Source organism: Myodes glareolus, chromosome 5 (genome assembly GCF_982192425.1).
Source record: "Myodes glareolus chromosome 5, mMyoGla1.1, whole genome shotgun sequence".
NCBI lineage: Eukaryota > Metazoa > Chordata > Mammalia > Rodentia > Cricetidae > Myodes > Myodes glareolus.
In genome coordinates, this window is record NC_142030.1 from 49,231,452 (window position 1) to 49,251,776 (window position 20,325).

Here is a 20,325-nt window from a genome sequence, read left to right on the forward strand (position 1 = left end):
TTGCTTTAGTTCTTGCCTCCAGATTCCTGCTCTGAGTTCTTGTCTCGACTTCCTTCAGTGACAGAATGCCACCTGAGAGTTGCAGGATGAAATAAGCCCTTGCCTCCCCAAGTTGTCAATTACGGTGTTTCCTCACAACAACAGAAATCCTAACTAAGGCAGGGGTTATAAAGAAAAACCCAAGATAATGCAAATTTTCAAAGTAAATTATAAACAGTTATTAAACATGGCACTCTTCTTTCCCAACTCAATATCATTTGGGGACTCCCCCCAACCACTGTGAAGTTAAAATAGCTCTAACTTGCTGGCTAGTGCTCCAGTACTAGAGACGGAGGCAGAGTAAGTGTAGCACTCCTGACGTCGTTTAGGAGAATGTAATAACTACAAGGTTGTCAGGGAACTGGAGGTGTCACTGAGTCCTCGATGACCCCAGCTAAATTGGAAGAAAGATGTTTCAGGGCTGAGGCTTGTACACCGAGGAGAGGACCAGAACTGCATAGCTGAGCCAGTTGTGATAGGACACAGGGCAGGAGAGCGCAGCAGGGGACCCGAGGTCTCACTGCGGAGTTCAGGGAGCAAAATAAATGAACATGGTGTGAGTCAGAGTTCACCCCAAGTGCAGCTGTTCAATGAGAGTTGCTCGGAGGGCAAAGACATAATTGCCTCTTGAACAGGGTTTGTGATTACCCACAGCCACTGTTTCTACAGCTCTGGAACAGGGGGTAAAATACTAAACTTAACATTGTGAGAAGTACCCAGTACATGGCCAGGCATATAGCAGGTGTTCAATGGCTGCTACTTCCTGCTGCCAACCTCACAGTATAAATCATGATATCTCTATCCTGGTGACATTCTGAGCTGGGTAAGGCTCTGCTGAAGGGAGTTGTTCTGATTGGTACAGGATATTTGATGTTAGCAGCATCCCTGACTTTTACCGACTATGATGTCACCTTAGTAGTAACAAAAGTAATTGGTCAAGCCTTGCCAGTGTCTTATAGGACGGGTTCTTAGTTCTCCCGGGCTTCTAAAATGAAGCACTAGAGGACAGATGGTTTATAAAGGTGACAAGTTACTTCCTCATTGTTCTGCAGGCTCCAAGTCCAGTTTAAGCTGTCTGATGAAGGTTGCTAATTCATTTCAAGATGGTGCCATGTCTCTGTGTCTGCTGAAAGGCTACATGTCCTCATACAGTGGACTTGACAAGGCGAGCACCTCCCGAAGTCCCTTCTATAAGAGCTTTAATCCTGTTGGCAAGGGAGAGCCTCAGAGCCCAAGTACCCCTTCTCTTCTCTCAATACTGCTACTTTCACCATCTGTGAATGTGGGATGGATCATGCTATTACTTGAATTTGTTCTCTGCAAAAACTATGTTTTTCCAAAATTATAGAAAAGGTGGGGCTTTAGAGGAGTAATTGGGATTTGCAAATTCCTCTGGTATGAGACTAAGCCATTCATAAAAAAGGCTTTCTACAAAGCTTGGCACACTGGTCCTTCCCCCTTCCATAATTTAAGATCTCATTGCTCTTCCGTTATGAAGGACTGAGTAACAAGTGCCATCTTAGAAGAATTGAGGAGCATCCACCAGACAACCAGATCTGCCAGCATCTTGACCTTGCTCTTCCTAACTCCAGAACTGTAGGAGAAAAGGAATCTGTTTAAACAACTACCATTTCAGACCATTTTGTCATGGCCACACACATGGACTAGGAGAGGACAGGGGTTTCAGAAGCACAGTAACACCCTCCTCTTTCCTACGCATTGGATGTCACAGGTCTGCTTGCTGGAGGAAGTAATTAGGAACACTACACATTTCATTTCCCATTCAATGAAAATGGAAAGCTCACAGGCAAAACACTTTTGGTGCTTGGCCAAGTTTTCTAGCATCTGACTTTCCAATTTGGTGATGATGTCCATGGAAAAAGAGGAAACAAATAAAAAAACAGATGGGAGAGGACAGATATTGTTCACCAACCCTTTCCAGATGTATCCCAACAGTAGCTGGTGCCGTGTTGAATCCTTTAAGCAGTCAGTGGCTTCATTGCAGCTCTTGGACTATAGCTCATCCTTGTATTTAATTTACTAAGTACAGAAACAATGTATCAAATATAGTGGAAACCTACATCCATTTAAATTGTAATTATGAATTTGCTAATCATTAAAAAGCTTAAAAGTACTGTGGATATCAACTTTGGTAAATCATGTCCACAGTGTGCTAAGGACATCTGAAATGGATTGATTTATTTGCCTTTTATCTATGCTATTCCTGGGGAAAATGATTCATTCATGCAAATTTTATGGTAGTTTCGATTAAGAGTTTATTTAAAATTGAGTTCACCCTTTTTGTATTGTCAACATTTCTTTTCTTCAGAGAGCAAGCAGATGGAACATAGGGCATATGAGCTGGGTACACACATGCCTGACAAGTCAGACTTTGAACGTTGACAAGCATATCTATTATTAACAGAGAACATATTCAGGGATTTCAAATATTATCTCAAAGCATTGACTACATTGTGTCTGGGCTAGGACTTCAAAAACAATGTCCTCCATTCTATCTGCCAAATTCCAAATGCTCTGGAACTAACTTTAAAGGGATTACACACTATAGAGTGTGAAGCAGGGAGAGCCTTACTCCCAGGAAGCCACTCTCTCTTCTATAGGTTTCCAAAGCCCTGTTTCCATGCTTCCAGTAGGCCAATACTAAGAGCTTCATAATGATTCTGTTGTCTTTCTTAGTGTAACCGATGCTCTTAGCTCTTCCATCCATACATGGTGGTTGGTTTGCTAAGGACTCAGTACTATTACAGGGAAAATTACCCAGACTTTAAGTGGAATTGACAAGATGAGAAAAGAAAAGGCAAAGAAGAGAGGTGAGAAAAAGAAAAGAAGGAAGGTGAGGGGGAAGAGAAGCAAGAGAAGTCTCTCAGTTCTGAAAACTCAGATACTGAAAAGCCTGAGTTCTACCCATGTTCACACCCAAGTCAAGGTTTGTCTAAGCATAGCTCTGTGCTTTTTTTTTGTAGGGAAGGGGTGCTTGTTTTCCTCAGCTACCCAGCTAGCTTAGGCCAGAAATAATCACACAGAATCTGTATTAATTAAATCACTGATTGGCCCATTAGCTCTAGATTCTTATTGACTAACTTTTACATATTAGTTTAACCCATTTCTATTAATCTGTGTATCACCATGAGGTTGTGGCCTACCAGCAAAGTTTCAGCACATCTATCTCTGGTACAACTCCATGGCATCTCCCTGACTCCACCTTTCTTTCTCCCAGCATTCAGTCTAGTCCTCCCTGCCTAGCTCTGCTCCACCCTACCCTGCTCTACTATAGTCTCAAAGCAGTTCTTTATCCATTGATGGTGATCGCAACACACAGAGGGGACTCCCACATCAGCACTTTCTTCCTATTTTCTTCCTCCAGCTATGTACTAAGTTTATACTTAGAAATACAGAGTCACGGCCTTCTGGCCAAGTCACAGAATCAATCCCATGGAAAAAGGAACACCTACACCCTTCATTTCAACAGTTATGTTTAGATCTAGCAATGAGTCAAGCTATCCTTAGGGACTTGGGACAGGAGAGGCCATCTGGTTAAGAGGGAAGGACCAAAGACGGTGGAATTATGAGGGCTGTCGTCAACCAAAGAAAGGTACAATTTCCTTCTGCAGGAATAAATATTAGACAGGGGGACCATTAAAACTAATGGCCATAGTAATATTATAATCAGGTATTGCCGACTTCTCATTACAGCGTGGCTTTCCCTGTTCAGAGATTGTAAGCATCCACTTGCCTGATCTTATGTCAATCACGTATTGTGAATCACTACTCATTGCAGATAACACAACGGGTTTCCAACTCTTTAAGCACAGGTCAGAAGATGGGACTGCAATCTGGGACTTCCCGGTTTAACCATAACCTTAGCATCAGTGGACTCAGCGGACTCAGCATTCCAGCCCTTGCTATCCCCATCTTCTAACCTTGGCTCAACTCCTAAGCTCCCGGAGCAGCTGTTCAATGTGTGTTGTGGCTGATTAAACTGGAGTCTGTAGCAGAGGGTTGATTCATTGTTTCACTTCTCTCTCAGGGTTGTCTTTCGACCAAATGAGAAATTAAAAATATTTGGGAAACACTGGGAATAATAGAAATGCAAGCCAAGCCTATGCAGCACCTACGTGCTACAGAGGTGAACTCCCCCAGTCTCATAAACCAGCTCTGGACAAATTGGTCTGCTTTGTGTGACCGGATCAGAGAGTTCAAATACCACAGCCTCTTTCATTTGTCCTTCCTTCCTTCCTTCTCTCCCTCCATCTTTCTTTCTTTCCACTCTTTCTTTCTTCTTGTTAATGAAATCTTAATGTAGATATTGAGAATGGTTAGAATTCTTAGAATAGTTCCTTAAGTCAAGCTTTTCACAGCATTGCTCTGGAGCTTACTGGGAATGTAAACCAATGCTTGTTATTCTCATCCTTAGAGTATTCTGTTAGTTGTGTGAGACTAGATACTGTTTTTAGCTGAGAAAACCTGCATCCCCTCTGCCATGAGACCTAAAAAGACCCAGAGCCCCTGCCACAGAATCCTGGGCAGAAGACTGGCTTGAAAGATGAACTCTGTGGAACATGACAAAGTGATGTAACTGGATGGGACATTTCAGTTCCACAATCAAGTACCACACAGGTGACCATGCTGCCTTCTGAGAGCTGGTAAGTAAGTGTCCATACAAGTAGCTCGCTGATTCCTCTGGCTTTTTCATTCAGTTTTTATTCCTACAGGATCACTTAGCATTATTAGCAATTAACTTCCTTCTGAAGCTATTCAAATCCCCACTTTTACTTAAAAACAGGCAATTTTATCATTTTCCCAGTAGATTAAAATATTTTAAGTGGCCATTGGTAAACTTGTTTCTAGTCTGTCTCCAACTCCTGGAACGCTGATATCAGTGGTTTGTGCCACATCAACCTGGCCATTCTGAAGCCTGTTTCCTCGCATGGTCATCAGAAGAAGGCTAACCCCCAAATGAGATCTCCCATTGTGCAAGCATTAGAGACTAGTGCCATTCTCTCCATAATCCCAAATAGATTTTGAATGGGTAGAGGTGGCCTCTAAAACATCTATTTCCAGGGTAAGCAGACACAGGTGCTGTCTTGTGAGTGCTCAGAGGGTGACACACATCATCCTGCTGTAACTTTTGTAGGATGTTGTGTACTGAGGATCTCATGTGAAGGTGAGGGGTGTCCCTTGATTGGTGTCGAACTTCTACCCCCCCCCCCCCCCCGCCTGCTAGTGATGTGATCTGGAAGAGCAGATGACATCTCTAATATTCCCACTGCTTATCGATGTGAACAATAATATAAACTAAGGTTGTTGTGACTATTAAACCAGGTCAATACACTCTGGGAGCCCACTGAGTAGGAGCCAATGTCATCGCTAGGACTCTTGATTATTATCAGAAGTGCCCCCATCCTCACTTCCCCATAACTGATCAATTTTGTCATGCATGATACCATATCTCAGAACAACAAGATGGGAGCTTATTCATTTTTGGATGGAGAGCTGATTTCTTAAAGCTGCTGGAATCAGGTCTCATTAGTATAACAGAAGAACGTAGTTGTGCCACGCTGTAACCGACAACAACAAAATACGAGTGATCTTCGGTTTTAATTGTCAATTTGACATAATGTAAGGAGGGTTGCTCCATGAAGTGTTGTGTCAGAAGACTGGCCTGTGGGCATGGCTGTCAGAAGTGATTTTGGTTTTGATTACTTAATTGAGATGGGAAGACTGCTGCTTGCATTTGTCTTGAACTGAGTCGAGAAAGCGAGCTGAGCACTAGCACGCATGCGCTCATTTGCGGCTCTCTGCTCTGCGGATGGGACCTGACTTGGCTGTTTCAAGTCCCAGCCACCCCACCTTCCCTGCACTGATGGAGAACTCTAACGTGAAACTGTGAGCCAGACAAACCCTTTCTCCCTTAATTTAGGCTATTTTGTTACCCCGCTAGGAAACAAAACTACCACTAAAGACAAAACAGTAACAGTGTCAAAGGGTCCCTGGTAAGGGGAGGAAGCCAGGGGAGGAAGCTGTTCCACTATTACTGCATAAACAGGACTGATTGAAACTTAGGACAACAGTGAGACCCCAAAAAGTGCCGCTCTAGTGTGGTAGGATATTTGCACACTGTGTGAAGATATCTTGCTGTGATTGGTGTAATAAAAAGCGGAATGGCCAATAGTTGGGCAGGAAGTATAGGCAGAACTTCTGGGCAGAGAGAGAACTCTGGGAAGAAAGGCAGAATCACCAGCCAGAGATGGACAGGAAATAGGAGGTACAAGGATGGAAGAGAGGTAATGTCACATGACAAAATGCAAATTAATATAAATGGGTTAATTTAAATTATAATATCTAGTTGAGACAAACCTAAGTTAAAGGACAAGTTTTCACAATAGTTATAAGTTTCTTTGTCACCATTTGTGAGCTGGGCTTGCTATGTACAGTACCCCAAATGGGGCATGAATATCCAAAGATGGGCCTGAGAAAGCTAAAATAACTCTAGACAAGGAGCCAGATGTGGCTTCCTTGTACCACAGTCTCTCATGTAGGTGGATGCTTGCTGCATACGGAGGCTCGCTCCTGCCACTGCCCGCAGACACAAGGGGGGCGGAGCCAGCTGCCAGTGATGTGCACTAGCATGATATGGATATGCTAAGCTGAGCCATGGCAGTTTGAGATTTGTCTCATGTGGTCAGAGAAAGCTGCAGGTGCTTGGCAAAGCCAGGCCAAGACACAGAGAACCTCTAAAAATATACAGTATGCTTAGGGATTGAAAAAAGAAAGAAAATGGATATAGACAACCATAGAAAAAATTAGGCTAAATATAATAAAGTCTTTAAAGAGAAAATAAAGTAATATTAAAATTAATAAACTACGTAAAGATGGAAAATATACAGGATGCCTGAATTCTGCACAGTGCTTTATAAAGTTTAAACTTTTTAAACAGTAATAAAGAAAACAAAATAATGGCCATGGAGAGACATTGGATGAGTTTTAAAAACCTGTTAAATTAGATCATCCTATATATTTTAAAGATGTATTGACTTCAGAATAGAAACCAGAATATGTATTGTGTTTGGTATGAGGTTTTGCTTTTGTTTCCAAAGGATACCATCAAGATTAATAAAGATTAATTAAGATTAATTAATAAAGATTAATTAATAATAAATTAATAAAGATTAATTAATTAGAACAGGAGAAACTTCCTGATTAGGAGAAGCAATAGTTCATCAAACATCTTAGTCATTCAATCCAATCTAATTTCTAAGACTAACAAATGTCTTTCACTAGATTGGTATGAAAAAAATTCATTTTTATTATTAAAAGATTATGCTTTTTCTGTTGCCAAAAGAATTTTTGTCTTAGCAAAGATATAACCTATACCCCCACAAAATACTCCCCAAAGATAGAGTTGGGGCAGGATTTTGTTTTTGTCTTTTTAAGAAAATAAAAACATCCAGCTAAGAACTCCAGAGACCACTGGACAAAAGAAACATCTAAAGAAGAAAATAAAATCATCAAGAAAAAAATGCCCCCCTCACAAATAAATTGGCCTAATGGTGTAGCCGACATCCAGCAGGATAAAATTTCAGAAATCTTCTCAAAAGTTTGTTTCTGCTGTTCTTGACAGTCATATAAAGCAAATGTCTGTAGTCCCAATTCAGTTAAAAATTAAAGCATATTTCAGAGTCAGAGAGATCATGGCTCTCTCATTCTATAAACACAAGCATGCTCGTTAAAGGAAAATCCCAAATATGCCTCATGTTAGAAGAGTCACCTGGTATGGGACAGAAGAAAAACCAAATTAAGTCACTATTCTATTGCAACTAATCTTTTGGTTTTATTTTGACTCTTTAAAACTTTCTTTAAGATATAAACATTATCTCAAAACTTATAATATATATATATATATATATATACACACACACACATATATGTATACACACACACACAACACACATATATGTACACACACACACAACACACATATATATATTTACACTTTCCATCATGATATAATGGTCATACAGAACACTGACGAATTATAGAAATAGGCTTCATATAGCTTCCTGTATGTGACTTTGGGTTTGAGTCTGAAGCAGGTAGCTGTTAGGATTCAGGCTGGCCTGAATTATGGGGGCCTGTCTTGTTATCTGGCAGAATGTACTCAGGCAATACCCTGGCCAGTCCAGGGTCCTAGTCTGTATACAGGTACAAAGGTCCCTTTAAGAGACTAGCTCTGCCCACTCCCTGCTCTCTCCTTTTCTGCTATTCTCTCTGAGGAGGCAGCTTTTCTGTCTCTCCCTCTCTGTGTTTCTGTCTCTCTAGTTCTCTCATTTTCTCTTCCCCTCCCATTCCCTTTATCTCAGTAAACTCCACACTCAAACTCTGTCTGTATGGTGTGTTTGTCAGCCATTGGACCCACCCACCATGGGACCCTTTGCCAAGGCCTCTCTCATGCAGTCTCCTCTCCCACCTGTATTACAACAGTAGCTAGGAACTAAGTTTGTGTACCAGATATATTTAACAACTTGTGATCCTTTAACTTCTCCAAGACCGACTACATATGACATTTAAAATGTTTAAGTTTTCTGCTGTAAACCATATCCATTCCTGACAGTGACTTTTGAAGTCTCTAAAAAGGTGATGGGGCCCCACATGACAATTCCACCTGGATTGTGGCAACACCACTAAGCTGACAAACACCACCCAGAGATCAGTTTCAGATTACAAACTGCTCAAAATGTCCAAGCTACTAGCTGAGAGGGTCCAGCCTCATAGACTACTCTAACCAGGACTTCAGGTAAGCCTTACGCTTTCCCAATACACAGAGACTGGATAACAAATGTTACAGCTAGTTTTTAAGGAATATATATATATATATATATATATATATATATATATATATATATGGAGAGAGAGAGACAGACAGACAGAGAGAGACAGAGACAGAGAGACAGACACACAGAGAGAGACAGAGATAAAGAGAGAGACAGAGAGACAGACACAGAGAGAGAGACAGAGAGAGAGAGAGAGAGAGAGAGAGAGAGAGAGCAAACAGACCTTTTCTCACTTACGGATAAACTATCTGTGCAGACTTCTTCCCGCTGGAAGGCAGGTATTGCCTTGGTCTTTAAAATTATGCAAATGTCTTCTTCATTCACAGAACTATTTCCCTAACACTCTCCTCTGTGCACACCTCAGGAGTGAAGTGACTTTGGTTCCATTTCAAGATGAGAAAAAAGGATACCTGCCTGAAGACATGAGCTCTGCTGCATTGCCTCGTCCCCTACAAGTGCATCTACTGACGTGCTGCAGTTAGGAGCATAGCTTACCCTCCCTACTGACCCCAGCATTCAGAGAGCAGACATCCCTGCAGCTGGCTTTCGCAATTTGTTCAGCTCTCTGCAATATACAAGTCAGATAAAAGGCTTCTGAAATTTACTAAGAGAATTTGTAACATGCCTATTCCTACTTGTGAAAACTAGTTAAAAGAACAGGATTTCTGGCAGAATGGGCATTTGGAAGTATAGTGGCACTCTGTCAATTTGAAATAAATGATACAATTAATATTTGTTTGATTTTTGGTGATTCGTTAAAAAGACAGTAAACAGATTCTTTAATGAGTTGGTAAATTTATTATTCACTTTGAATTTATATTTCTATTGTATTTTTCAAAAAAATCTAGCCTATAATACTCTTGCAAGCACTTTATTGATTAGCATATTATATTTCTTTGCAGAAAAAGTATATACAAATTTTAAATTACTTTTTAATTGTCCTCAACCCTAAGGCTTTGGTGTGATAAATTTCATTGGGTTTTGTGATCATGAAATTATTATCAATGCACCATTGTCTAAAACAACAAAATGTCCTACATAATTATTAAGTAAGTACTAATTTAAAAAGCTAAATTGTGTTTCATATTTATGTCTCTTGGATGGATGGGTTGTTATTTTTCTTGGCTTAGCTTCTAACAGCTTTGGATGGATTAAGTACTCCTGAGAAAAGCGCTTGCGCAAGGAGCAGGTGAGAAAGATGGCGTTTGCTGTGACAGTGTTGCTAATCTCTTGTTTCTGACTTACGGACCTCAAATCACATAGCAATCTATCATCAAAAACGGTTTTTAATGATCTATCAACTGACAAGAAGGTAATGAATATTGATTTTATGGAGAGCAAGAAATTGTGTGACGTCTCACACCTGAAAACTCTTCACCCAGGTTGCAGCACTGAGGGTGTGTGAGACAGGCACTTCCACCGCCTCCAATGAACGGCATCTTCTAAAGACGCTGTGCAGTAAGCTTTGGAATGTCAAGAAAGGCTGCCCTCTTGTGTGAATCGGGAGCACATAAGTGCTATTATTTGGTTATTCAATGCCCCCCAAAGCCTGTGCATTGAATAATTGGTTCCCATGGTGGCAGTCTGAGGAGACAGTGGAATGCTGGGGAGATGGAGCCTTATGAGAAGTCCTTAGAACACTGAAGAAATCGCCTTTCAGGGGGACTGTGGGATCCTGAGCTCTTCTGGTACTAAGGTGAGCAGTTTGCTCTACCACAAGCTTCTCACTATTGCTAGCTGGCACCCCTACCTGAAACCCAAGAATAATGGGTCTGTCCAATCACAAGCTGTAATTCCAAAAAAACCCTTAAGAACAAAGAATCCTTTTCTGTTTGTAAGTTAACTATCTCAGGTACTTTATTATAGAAACAGAGAGGTAACCAACATAGCTCTTGAGAGAAAAAGTTAGTTAAACATTTTCAGATGCAGGTCATTTCAGGAAATAGATTTTAAGTAGATGTACCTATAAAGATTGTGAGAGTTATTTATTTTTCTTAAGTTATCTATATCCATGTATCTCTTGGAGAGTTTTTATGTCTCCGCCAGTGCATGTGTAGTCACATTAAGACATGGAAGACTATACTGAAGTCACCTGAGTCCTTGAACCACCATCAAAGACAACGGAATGAAATGGTGGGGTGCCGGAAGGGAGGGGTGAGAGAGTGGGGAGGAGTGGAGAGAACAAAATAGAGAGAAAGAGAGAAAAGAGAGAAAGGAGAGGGAGGGACAATCATGTTTTCTTATAATATGGAAACAACGCATTTCAGAAAAGCACAAATCCTACCATTTAAATGGCTATTGAGAATAATGGCCGCCTAACTGCATAATGCTGGACCTACATCAGAACTCACTCTTCTTTTCTGGGTCTCATGGGCTTCCTAATCATTGTTTGTTTTGGTTTCAAAAGGGTTTCTCCAGGATCTTATGCTTCTCTCCTGCTCTAGGACACAGGGACCAAAAGGCTTGGTGCTTTCTGCTGCAGATCGAAGAGATTTGGAGGATAACAAATATGATTTCCTTTTGCACACCAGCCTCAGAGGCATGGATGACTCCAAGGCCCCTCAGATATTAGCCGAAGATGTTATAAGGGACAGAAGTTGCTTCAAAAAGACAACGACTTACAATGAGTGGGCCCCGGTTGTTTTCACGATACTTGTTCTGGAAGAAAATGTACACGACAGTAGCGGCCAGAGAGTAGAGAAAAGCGAAGACAGCCACGGTGACGAAGAACTCCGCGGAGGACGAGGAGTCGCCAACCAGTGCCAGCTTCTGCCGTTCCTTTCCCTCACAGGTGGGCACTTCAAAGGTCACCTGGTGCAACCTGAAACCACCAGAGGCAAGAAGACAAGACATGATTGTAGAAGGTGAAAAGAACGCTTGCTGTCAGGTCTGCTGACGTCAGGTTAGACATGCTTGGGAGGCCCAGGAAGCTTCCACCAGAGAATTTACTAACGAGTTTACAGATTCTAGCTAGACCCGTGGAAATAAATACCACAGATGAGGTAATTTGCCCAGCAGAGGTGAGAAGGGAAAGAGAATCTGAAAGGAGCGCAGCCTTTGGCTGAGAGTCTGGCCTCTCCCCTTAACACAGTCCAGCAAAGCCTCCAGCCCCTTCCCTGCCTGTGTCTCCAGCCCCCTCCCTGCCTGTGTCTCCAGCCCCCTCCCTGCCTGTGTCTCCAGCCCCTTCCCTGCCTGTGTCTCCAGCCCCCTCCCTGCCTGTGTCTCCAGCCCCCTCCCTGCCTGTGTCTCCAGCTCCTTCCCTGCCTAGGTCTCCAGCTCCTTCCCTGCCTAGTTCTCCAGCTCCTTCGCTGCCTAGATCTCCAGCTCCTTCCAAAATTGCTTGAAGATCCATCCTCCTGCTCCAACACATAGCCTGCTTAACCTACCTCAGTAATACCAAGCAGGGTACAACCTGACTGAGTATTTTCCAGTAACTCTTCTGCCTGTGCATGCCTCCTTGGCATCTGGGCTCCACATCCTCTCTAAGGAACCTCCTGCTAACTACTCACCACGGTGGGTTTTTTTTCCTTTTGACATTTTTATTGTACTTCTTCCTCCTTTTTAATCTTTGAAATTATAATATAATTACATTTCTTCCGACCGTTTTAATCCCCTCACGCTGCGTTATCATGTGGGCGGTGTTTGTGACCAGTGAAGCTGTCTCGACAACATGCTCACTTGCTTTTGTTTATCCCTGTCTGCATTGCTTCCTCAGTGGTAACTACCAGTTTCTGCGATCGGGTGCGATTGCTTTTCCTCTTTCCCACGTACCCCAACGCTGGCTTTTATTAGGCATGCGGCACTTGAATAAATGAAGGGACACTCTTGGCTCTGCCAGGTCTTAACTTGATTGACGGTTAGAGTCTTTGCCTTAGAGCACCCAGCCCTGCTTAGTCCACAGCAGAGACAAAGGAAAGGCTGGAGCAACACCTCCTGATTAGCCACAGACACCCACGGAGACAGAGCACATGTGTATGACAACAGTTTGAGCTGAACCAAGTGTATTTGGTACAGGAACCAAGATTCTTCTGAAGGGACGGCTGTGGAGACACTTAGAAATCTATGTTAAGGAGGTTCATTACGTTCACTGAGGATTTACTTGGGAAATTGCCTGTAGAAGTAACAGTGTTCACATAGCCACCCCTAACTCATATTTAGAGAGCAGTTTTTCTTACTAAGGAAAATGTAAATGACCCCTTTCAGAAGTGTCCACTGTGTACCCAGTCTACTATTTTGTACATTAACACTATCCCTGAAATAACACCAATAGCCACAGAGCTAGCATGACCACAGTGTTTCTTGTGCATTAAATTCTGTTTTGAATACATTATTTAACTTAATGTCCATAGCAAACTCCACAATGTGGGCTCTTTGCTGCGCTTCACCATTAGCAGGTGAAGCAATGGAGACTTAGAAGGGCCACGTAGTCCACCTTAGGACACCCAGCTAGTTTTGGCGGGCCAGCGGTTGAAATTCATGTCAAACTCCAGAGTCTTTTCAAAAAAAACATTCATATTAACTTGTTTATACTAACTAATCAAGACATCAGCTCGCTCAGATGGGTGCTTTCGAAATGAACCCCAGGGCCATGGGCAGCAAGTTTCAGAGAAGGTGGCTTATCGTGCAGGGCCTCCCTCCAGACCCACAAAAGTCCTACAAGTGAAGCTGTATTGAGAGCAGGAGGAGGAAACCCAAATCCCTTAAGCTCTTCCTTTCTTACAGATATAGTCTTTTAATTTGAATTCTTGACTTAGGAAGAAGCTTACATTGTGCACTCGGACAAGGACTTTTATCTTGACCGATAGACAGGGGAAGCTGTGCTAGGACAGAGAACACTAGCTCTGGGGATCAGATCAGACTGTCTTCAATAGCCTTCTCTGTGAGAAGGTGGGGGAAATGAATTAGAAGGAAAAGGTAATGATTTGAATTCTGAAGCCGATGATCTCAAGGCTCGTTTTCCCTTCCCTCCCTATTGTTAATCTGTCATTCATCAAACAGATGTTTGACAAGCTACTCTATTTCACACGAGAAGCGGGTGCTGGGTATGAGATGGGAAGCGAGAGGTGGGATGGATTCTGCTCAGGCTGAAACTCAGTCTTAATGAGATTTCAGAGTGAAATCTCAGCCTATCCTGGTTATGAGGGAGTAGAGGGAGGTTCCCTGATGGATTTTACCTCTAGGCATCAGCTTCAGAAGTGATCAGAAATTATCTAGATCAAAAGATAAGAAAGAAAAGCAAGATCTGACTTCATGACCACACAGATGGCTATCCAGTGTAAGGACTGTGAGAACAGCAAATGCTGACAAGATTTAGGAAGCTGACGGTTTTCCTCATGGCTGGTGGAAACGGGGCCTGAAGCAGGCGCCTTGGAGAACTGTGGCAGTTCTTTAACTGGTGAAACACTGAGTTACTGGAGGTTCCTGCCATTGTACTCCTAAATACGTATGCAAGAGAAATGCTAGCATATGCTCACACAGAAACTAGCATATGAGTACTTACGCAGCGTTATTCCTTATGGAAAGAATGGAAACATTTCAAATGTCGATAAACTGTTAAACAGATAAAACACGGTGTGGGGTGGACTCTTATTTGTTAATAAAAGCAATAAAGTTCTTATACTTGTTACATCATGGAGAAACCTTGAAAGTATCTTTGCTGAATGAATGAAGTAATAAATAAAAAGTCAAATACTTTGTGCTTTTATTTATATAAAATATGCAGAAATAAACAAATTCAGGGAGCCAAAAACCAGCTTCAGCTGGTATGGGAGAATCTGGCATGGTGGGTAAATGTCCCGAGACTTGTGTGGGAGATAATGAGCAGTTCTGAAGTCCATTGTGATGGATATGCACCATCCAGCGATGAAGATATCAATATTATCCTAACCCATGGTAAATTTTAAATAGTAAATTGGGAGGGGGGTGGAGAGATGGCTCAGCAGTCAACAGCACTTGCTGCCCTTCCAGAGGATTCAGGAATGTATGTATGTTCAATTCACAGCACCCATATGGCAGTTCACAACTCTTGGTAATTTCAATGCTAGGGTACACACTGACTTCTCTGGCCTCTGTGGGCACCGACATATGTTACACAGACATGCATGCAGCAAAGCATAGAAATAAATTTAAAAAAAAGACAATAATAAATGGTGAATCACCTGGAAAGTGGATTAAATTTTTAAAATGTTACAAAACAGAGAGGAGCACGTGTCTAATCCCTATATAGGCAAGAGGCAAGTGCACTGGGGGGATGCAGTGTACAGAGAAGTGTGGTGTGGATGGAAAAAGCTATCAGATGATGGGAAAGGAGGACAGAGTAAAAAGAGAACAAGAGACAGCCAGAGACGTCTTCTGGGGGTGGGGCAGAAGCTGTTGAGAATCACGTTATAGATGCTGGCTTTCATTTGAACACTAGCCATATTTCCTCAGCATAAACAACATATTAAACAAAACTAAAATGCAAGGTAAGCAAAACCCACAATCCCTGCTGCAGCGATTTGGAGATGTGCCAGGATACGCTTCAAGATTGCTGTGTCTCCATCATCCAGTTCCTGCTAGTGAAGTGCAGCACATGGGGCCCCTAGGAGAGGGCAGAGGTTTCAGGAATGGAGAGAGGACACAATCAGCATTGTTTTCTATGTTGTCGACTGAAACACCTTATCTCTAATGTTGATTCGCCTGGTTAACGTAAAGAATTTTTCAGCTGTGATCATCTGTATAAAGAAATAAAATCAGAATTTAAACTCTATTGTACCTAACAATACCAATGCTATATAGTGGCGTGCTTGGCTCCTCGGCAAGCAGTACCCACCTATGGGCTTTGTTCCAGTCCCTGCCTTCAAGTTCCTGATTGAGTTCCTTCCTTAACTTTCTGAGTTGTAAGATGAAATGAACCTTTTCCTTCCCAAGTTTATTTTGGTCATTCTGTTTAACTAAAACAATATTGTATATCACTGCACACATCTACACCCCACCCCCACATGCATGCACAGGTACCTTTAAGCAACTTGTGTGCATGTATGTATGTATGTGTATGTATATATATGTGTGTGTGTGTGTGTGTGTGTGTGTGTGTGTGTGTGTGGGTATACATACACTTGTATATCTGTGTGTATTGCTGCAGAAGAGGTGTGGTTATCGTCAGCATATATTTTGCAACTGCAATAATTTTCTGAGCAAACATCATTAATTTAGAAGTTAAACAAGGGACAGATACTGTTCCCTAGAGATAGAGCATGCCCGCTGAGAATCTGGAAGCTGCCAGGTCCACCTCTGATCTTGTAAAGAAGTCAGAAAGCAATTGCTGAGGTCGCAAAAGGCACCCAATTCAATTTGTTGATTTCAAATGTACAATTCCCTCATTCCCTTCTTGGTTGACCTGACACAATCTAGGGGTAATTGAATTTTTCTGGGTTTTACTGCATTTTGTCTGTCAATAAAAGGCTTCCATTTTAGAGTAGTTTTTCTCTTAAAAAATTTTCAGCACACCCATGGAGCCATTTCTAACAGTCCACGACTCTCTGATTAAGCTAAAGGAGTCACCATGAGTACAAGGTTTTAAGTTTTGTTTGGCAGCCCTGGAAGAATACTAAACGAAACTCTCTTCTCAGCGATTTGGAGAAGGGCCAGTTGGTATTGCTTTATGGATAGCAGTGTTAGTGTGCGCTGGGGAAATGGCTCAGTGGACAAAACACTTGTCATACAACCATGAGGACCAGATTTTGGGTCAACATCACCCCTTTCAAAAAAAAAAAAAGTCCTGAGTTCTGCATCCAGTGGAAAGTTCTGTCCTCAAAGAGGGTGAACAATGATTGAGGAAGACTCCTAGCATCAATCTTGGCTTCCACTTGCATGTGCAAACTGACACATACATCCCACATGTGTGCCTCACGGGGGAACACATATAAACAAGTGCATGTGTGTAACACATGCATACACTTAAAACAGCAATTGTCATAACAATCAGGAGCATTTTTCTCCATCCAGTCAGTGTGTTTTATTCTAGACGTGGTCCTCACTATGGTTTCCGGTTTCTCTTAGCAAAGCAATTGTCACTGTCAGTATGGTAAAGATGGGGAAACAGAGCCCTGAAGTGTGTAGAGAGAAGGCTGAGCTCTGGTCCGCACAGATGGTGCGGACGAGTCTCACATGCAAGTAGATCAAAAAGACACCAGTGGTTTGATCCCGTTTCTGTCCCTCTGCTTGAAAGGGTGCAGCAAACGTAAATGTTCATCTGAATGTTTACGTTCAGATGAGCAAGCCAGCTGCCTCACACTGCCTCATCCAGAGGCAAGTAACTCATCTAACAGGCGGAGTTTATGTCGAATAATATTCTAAGGCAATATTCACTCTGTTGCTTCGTTGAAGTATGTGCATTAAATAATACAGAGCTAGCCATGCTAGTTGGAACTCTGCACCAATATATCATCATAAAAACTCTTCTATATCCCAAATCTCACCAGGACTTTTTCTGTTCGCTGCCTCAGAACAAACAGGGGGCAAGTGGTCTAAAGTTGTGCCCCTAAGAGTGTGGTTCTGTGTAGAAAGGGAGGCACTGTTTAACGTCTGGCACAGGCCCAGCTCCAGGTAAGCAACAGAGCATCACAGACCTGGGACAAGACTTCTGAGATCATTGCGCTCTCTTTCAGCAGGTTGAGCACACGCCGGCCTAAGGTTCTACCAGTCCAAGAGTTAGGGTCTTAGAGATAGACAGTGAAGCCTTTTCCAAGGGCTGTGATCCTGCTCTGGGCAAAGCGGAAGGAAGGTGGGAGTCGAGCTTCTGTGATCAGTTCAATCACTCTGTGATCAGAATGGCAGTGTGTGGCAAAGAGGACCACCAACAGCCCATGGGGTTCTATGACTTGACTATTTTCTCTGGGCCCTCCAGTTCTTAAAACAGGACTCTGCTTTACTGATTTGTGTTTGTTTTTGTTTTTACTCTCTCTCCCTAGTTTGCAAGTTTCTGATTTTAGAAGATGTTTTCTTTCTTTCTGTTAGTTATATGTGTGTATAAGTGTGATATTATTTTTGTTGTATCTACATGCATACATATACAACTTACTTAGCTAATATGGTCCACACTATAAATTACTACCACCCCAGGGGTTCACCTAGCTCTTTCACATACTATATCTTCATTCTTCTTCCAAGTATTTCTTCCAGTTTAAGGACAGCAGAATTGGAGCTCAGTTGTTTGGAAACACTAGTCAGAGACCACACTGCTGCTGGCATGAGGAAGAGCCCGGACTCCCTGCCACCCACCTTTAAGATCTTTCCCTTTGTTACAAATTCTATTTGTAAGTTTTAAAGCACCGTGCTTCACATGATGCTTAACTCTTTTCATTCAGAGGGATTCAGGGAACACATGCACCAGTCATTAAAGGCCCTAAGACATACAGTCAATGACTTGATCTAGAAGGTCGGGAAGGAACCTCTGCCATTTACCTCAGGGTTTTTTTTATTGTGTCTGAAGGATGGTGTTTGGTGCTGTTATTTATGGTGCTGACAGTGGTTTCACATCTGCTTCTGGTAGATGCCAATCACCAGGGAACATTTATTGTGTCCTGATACGCCAGCTATGACGCCAGGTGCTTTTGCACATTATCTCAGTTAAATCTGAAGCATTGATACCAGTGTTCAGGTTGTCTCATTATCATCTTATTGATGAACTGGGAGTCACTGACTCAATGGTGTCAAGAGAGTTTGGGGACTGTGACCGTCTCAAGCTGGCTCTAAAGGTGTAGACTGAAACAAGGTTATCTATGAGGCAATTTACTCTGAAGACTTATTTTTATGCTGTGGAGGAAAGCTGGGGGGGTGGGGAGACTGCCTCCTCCTAAGAGTCTTTGCTTAGGATCTGTTTAGGGTGGAAATGGCAGGAGAGTACAAAGCAAAGTTTGAGCACAGCCCTGGGAAATTCACCCACAGCGTGAAAATGACCTCGCAAGTAGGCTCAGATGGCTCAAAACAAAAATCTCTTCTTCTCTCATAAGAGAATGGAAAACGGTTATCTGAATGCAAGGCTCACTCACTGGAAGTCGCCCTGGGGATCAGTGTACCTAGGAAACCTGGATGGAGAGCTACTGCTAGGCTCTCTGCACTGTCAGAGATGAATCTCAATTAGTCCAGCAGCAACATCCTTCTAGCAGAGCCTTGGGGTGAGCAGCAGGCATTTGAGGTGATGGTACCTCCACTCAATCTGCTTGGCCTCCGTGATGGAGTTCAGCTTCTTGATTTCCTGGCATGGTGAAGACAGACAGAATCATATTTGCACATGGGTTGATCCTAACCTTGATTAAATACAAAGCAGTCTGATCACCAAGGTTTGTAACAAGTATCTATTCACTAGAATTTATTTCTTCAGGAAGAAGAAAAAACGGTGAAAGACAAAATCTTCTTCAATATAACAAGGATGATTGTCCCCAATTCACTTCCACATGAACTGTGTTCCAGCTTATTGTCACCATAGAAGGAGCTTTCTGTTACTTTTTGTCTTCTTTATTTTACTGGTTTTTTTTTTCCTCCCACAGGAAACTGAGTGTGATGTTGAAAAATGTAATCAAGGTTACTACAAACAATACTCTTCTCTGCATGATTAATTCTATTCTTACGTATGGGGCTGGAAAACTGTTGGCCCACTCCCCAGCTCCCAGAACAGAGATCCCATCTTTTGTCATTTTGTCAAAAGATATTGTGTTGGGAACAAAGAAATCTCCAAATTTCTCTCTCTCTCTCTCTCTCTCTCTCTCTCTCTCTCTCTCTCTCTCTCTCACACACACACACCCCTTCCCTATATGTCTGCATTTGCAGTATGTAGACAGAAATTTTGAAGTGAAACAGAAGCCAGCAGGTAATTAAAAAGAATGGTTCTGCAGAGGCAGGGCATGGCCAGGAGTTGAACTGAGCAAAAGAGCTATAAAAACCTTATAATGGCTCACAATGAGGCATCTCTGTGCTCACCAGCTATGATTTATTCATTTTGGTTTCTTCAAATAGAATTTGAGTAATAGAAAATTCAGATGGCCTCTCCATTGCCAAAGTAAAATAGATAATAAGGTTACCCATTTATCTGAAGTCAGATTCATCTCTTGTTGGTCCTCTTTGGTACTCTACCCAAGTAAGTTGTGAGAAAAAAATAGTTCCAGAGAGGTTTAAAAAGAATCTTGGATGTTCAGCTGAAAACCTAAACATATGCTCGTTTTACTTGCTTACTAAAGAAAGATTTTTGTGAGTAAATCATCCGAAGAATTTGATTAAAATGTATTTGCAGCATTCAAACCTACACTGCTCTGACGAGAGACGGAGCACAATCTCTCTCAACTGACATTTTATTTAAATTCAAGTAAAATGATTTGACTTATTAATTCTGTAAAAAAAAGTACCAATATGTTTAAAAAAGAAAAGTACAATGATTCCCTTCCAAAGATCAAGCTAA

General features: G+C 42.0%; 1 protein-coding gene across 2 annotated transcripts in view; it reads right to left on the minus strand.

Annotated features, from left to right (window-relative positions):
• Synpr (synaptoporin) overlaps positions 1 to 20,325 on the minus strand; it is a 340,860-nt gene that overhangs the window by 47,212 nt on the left and 273,323 nt on the right. For both annotated transcript variants that reach the window (XM_048421427.3, XM_048421428.3), the window contains one exon: positions 11,514 to 11,712. In XM_048421427.3, coding sequence (XP_048277384.1) covers positions 11,514 to 11,712 — 199 coding nt within the window. The remainder of the gene's footprint in view (positions 1 to 11,513; positions 11,713 to 20,325) is intronic.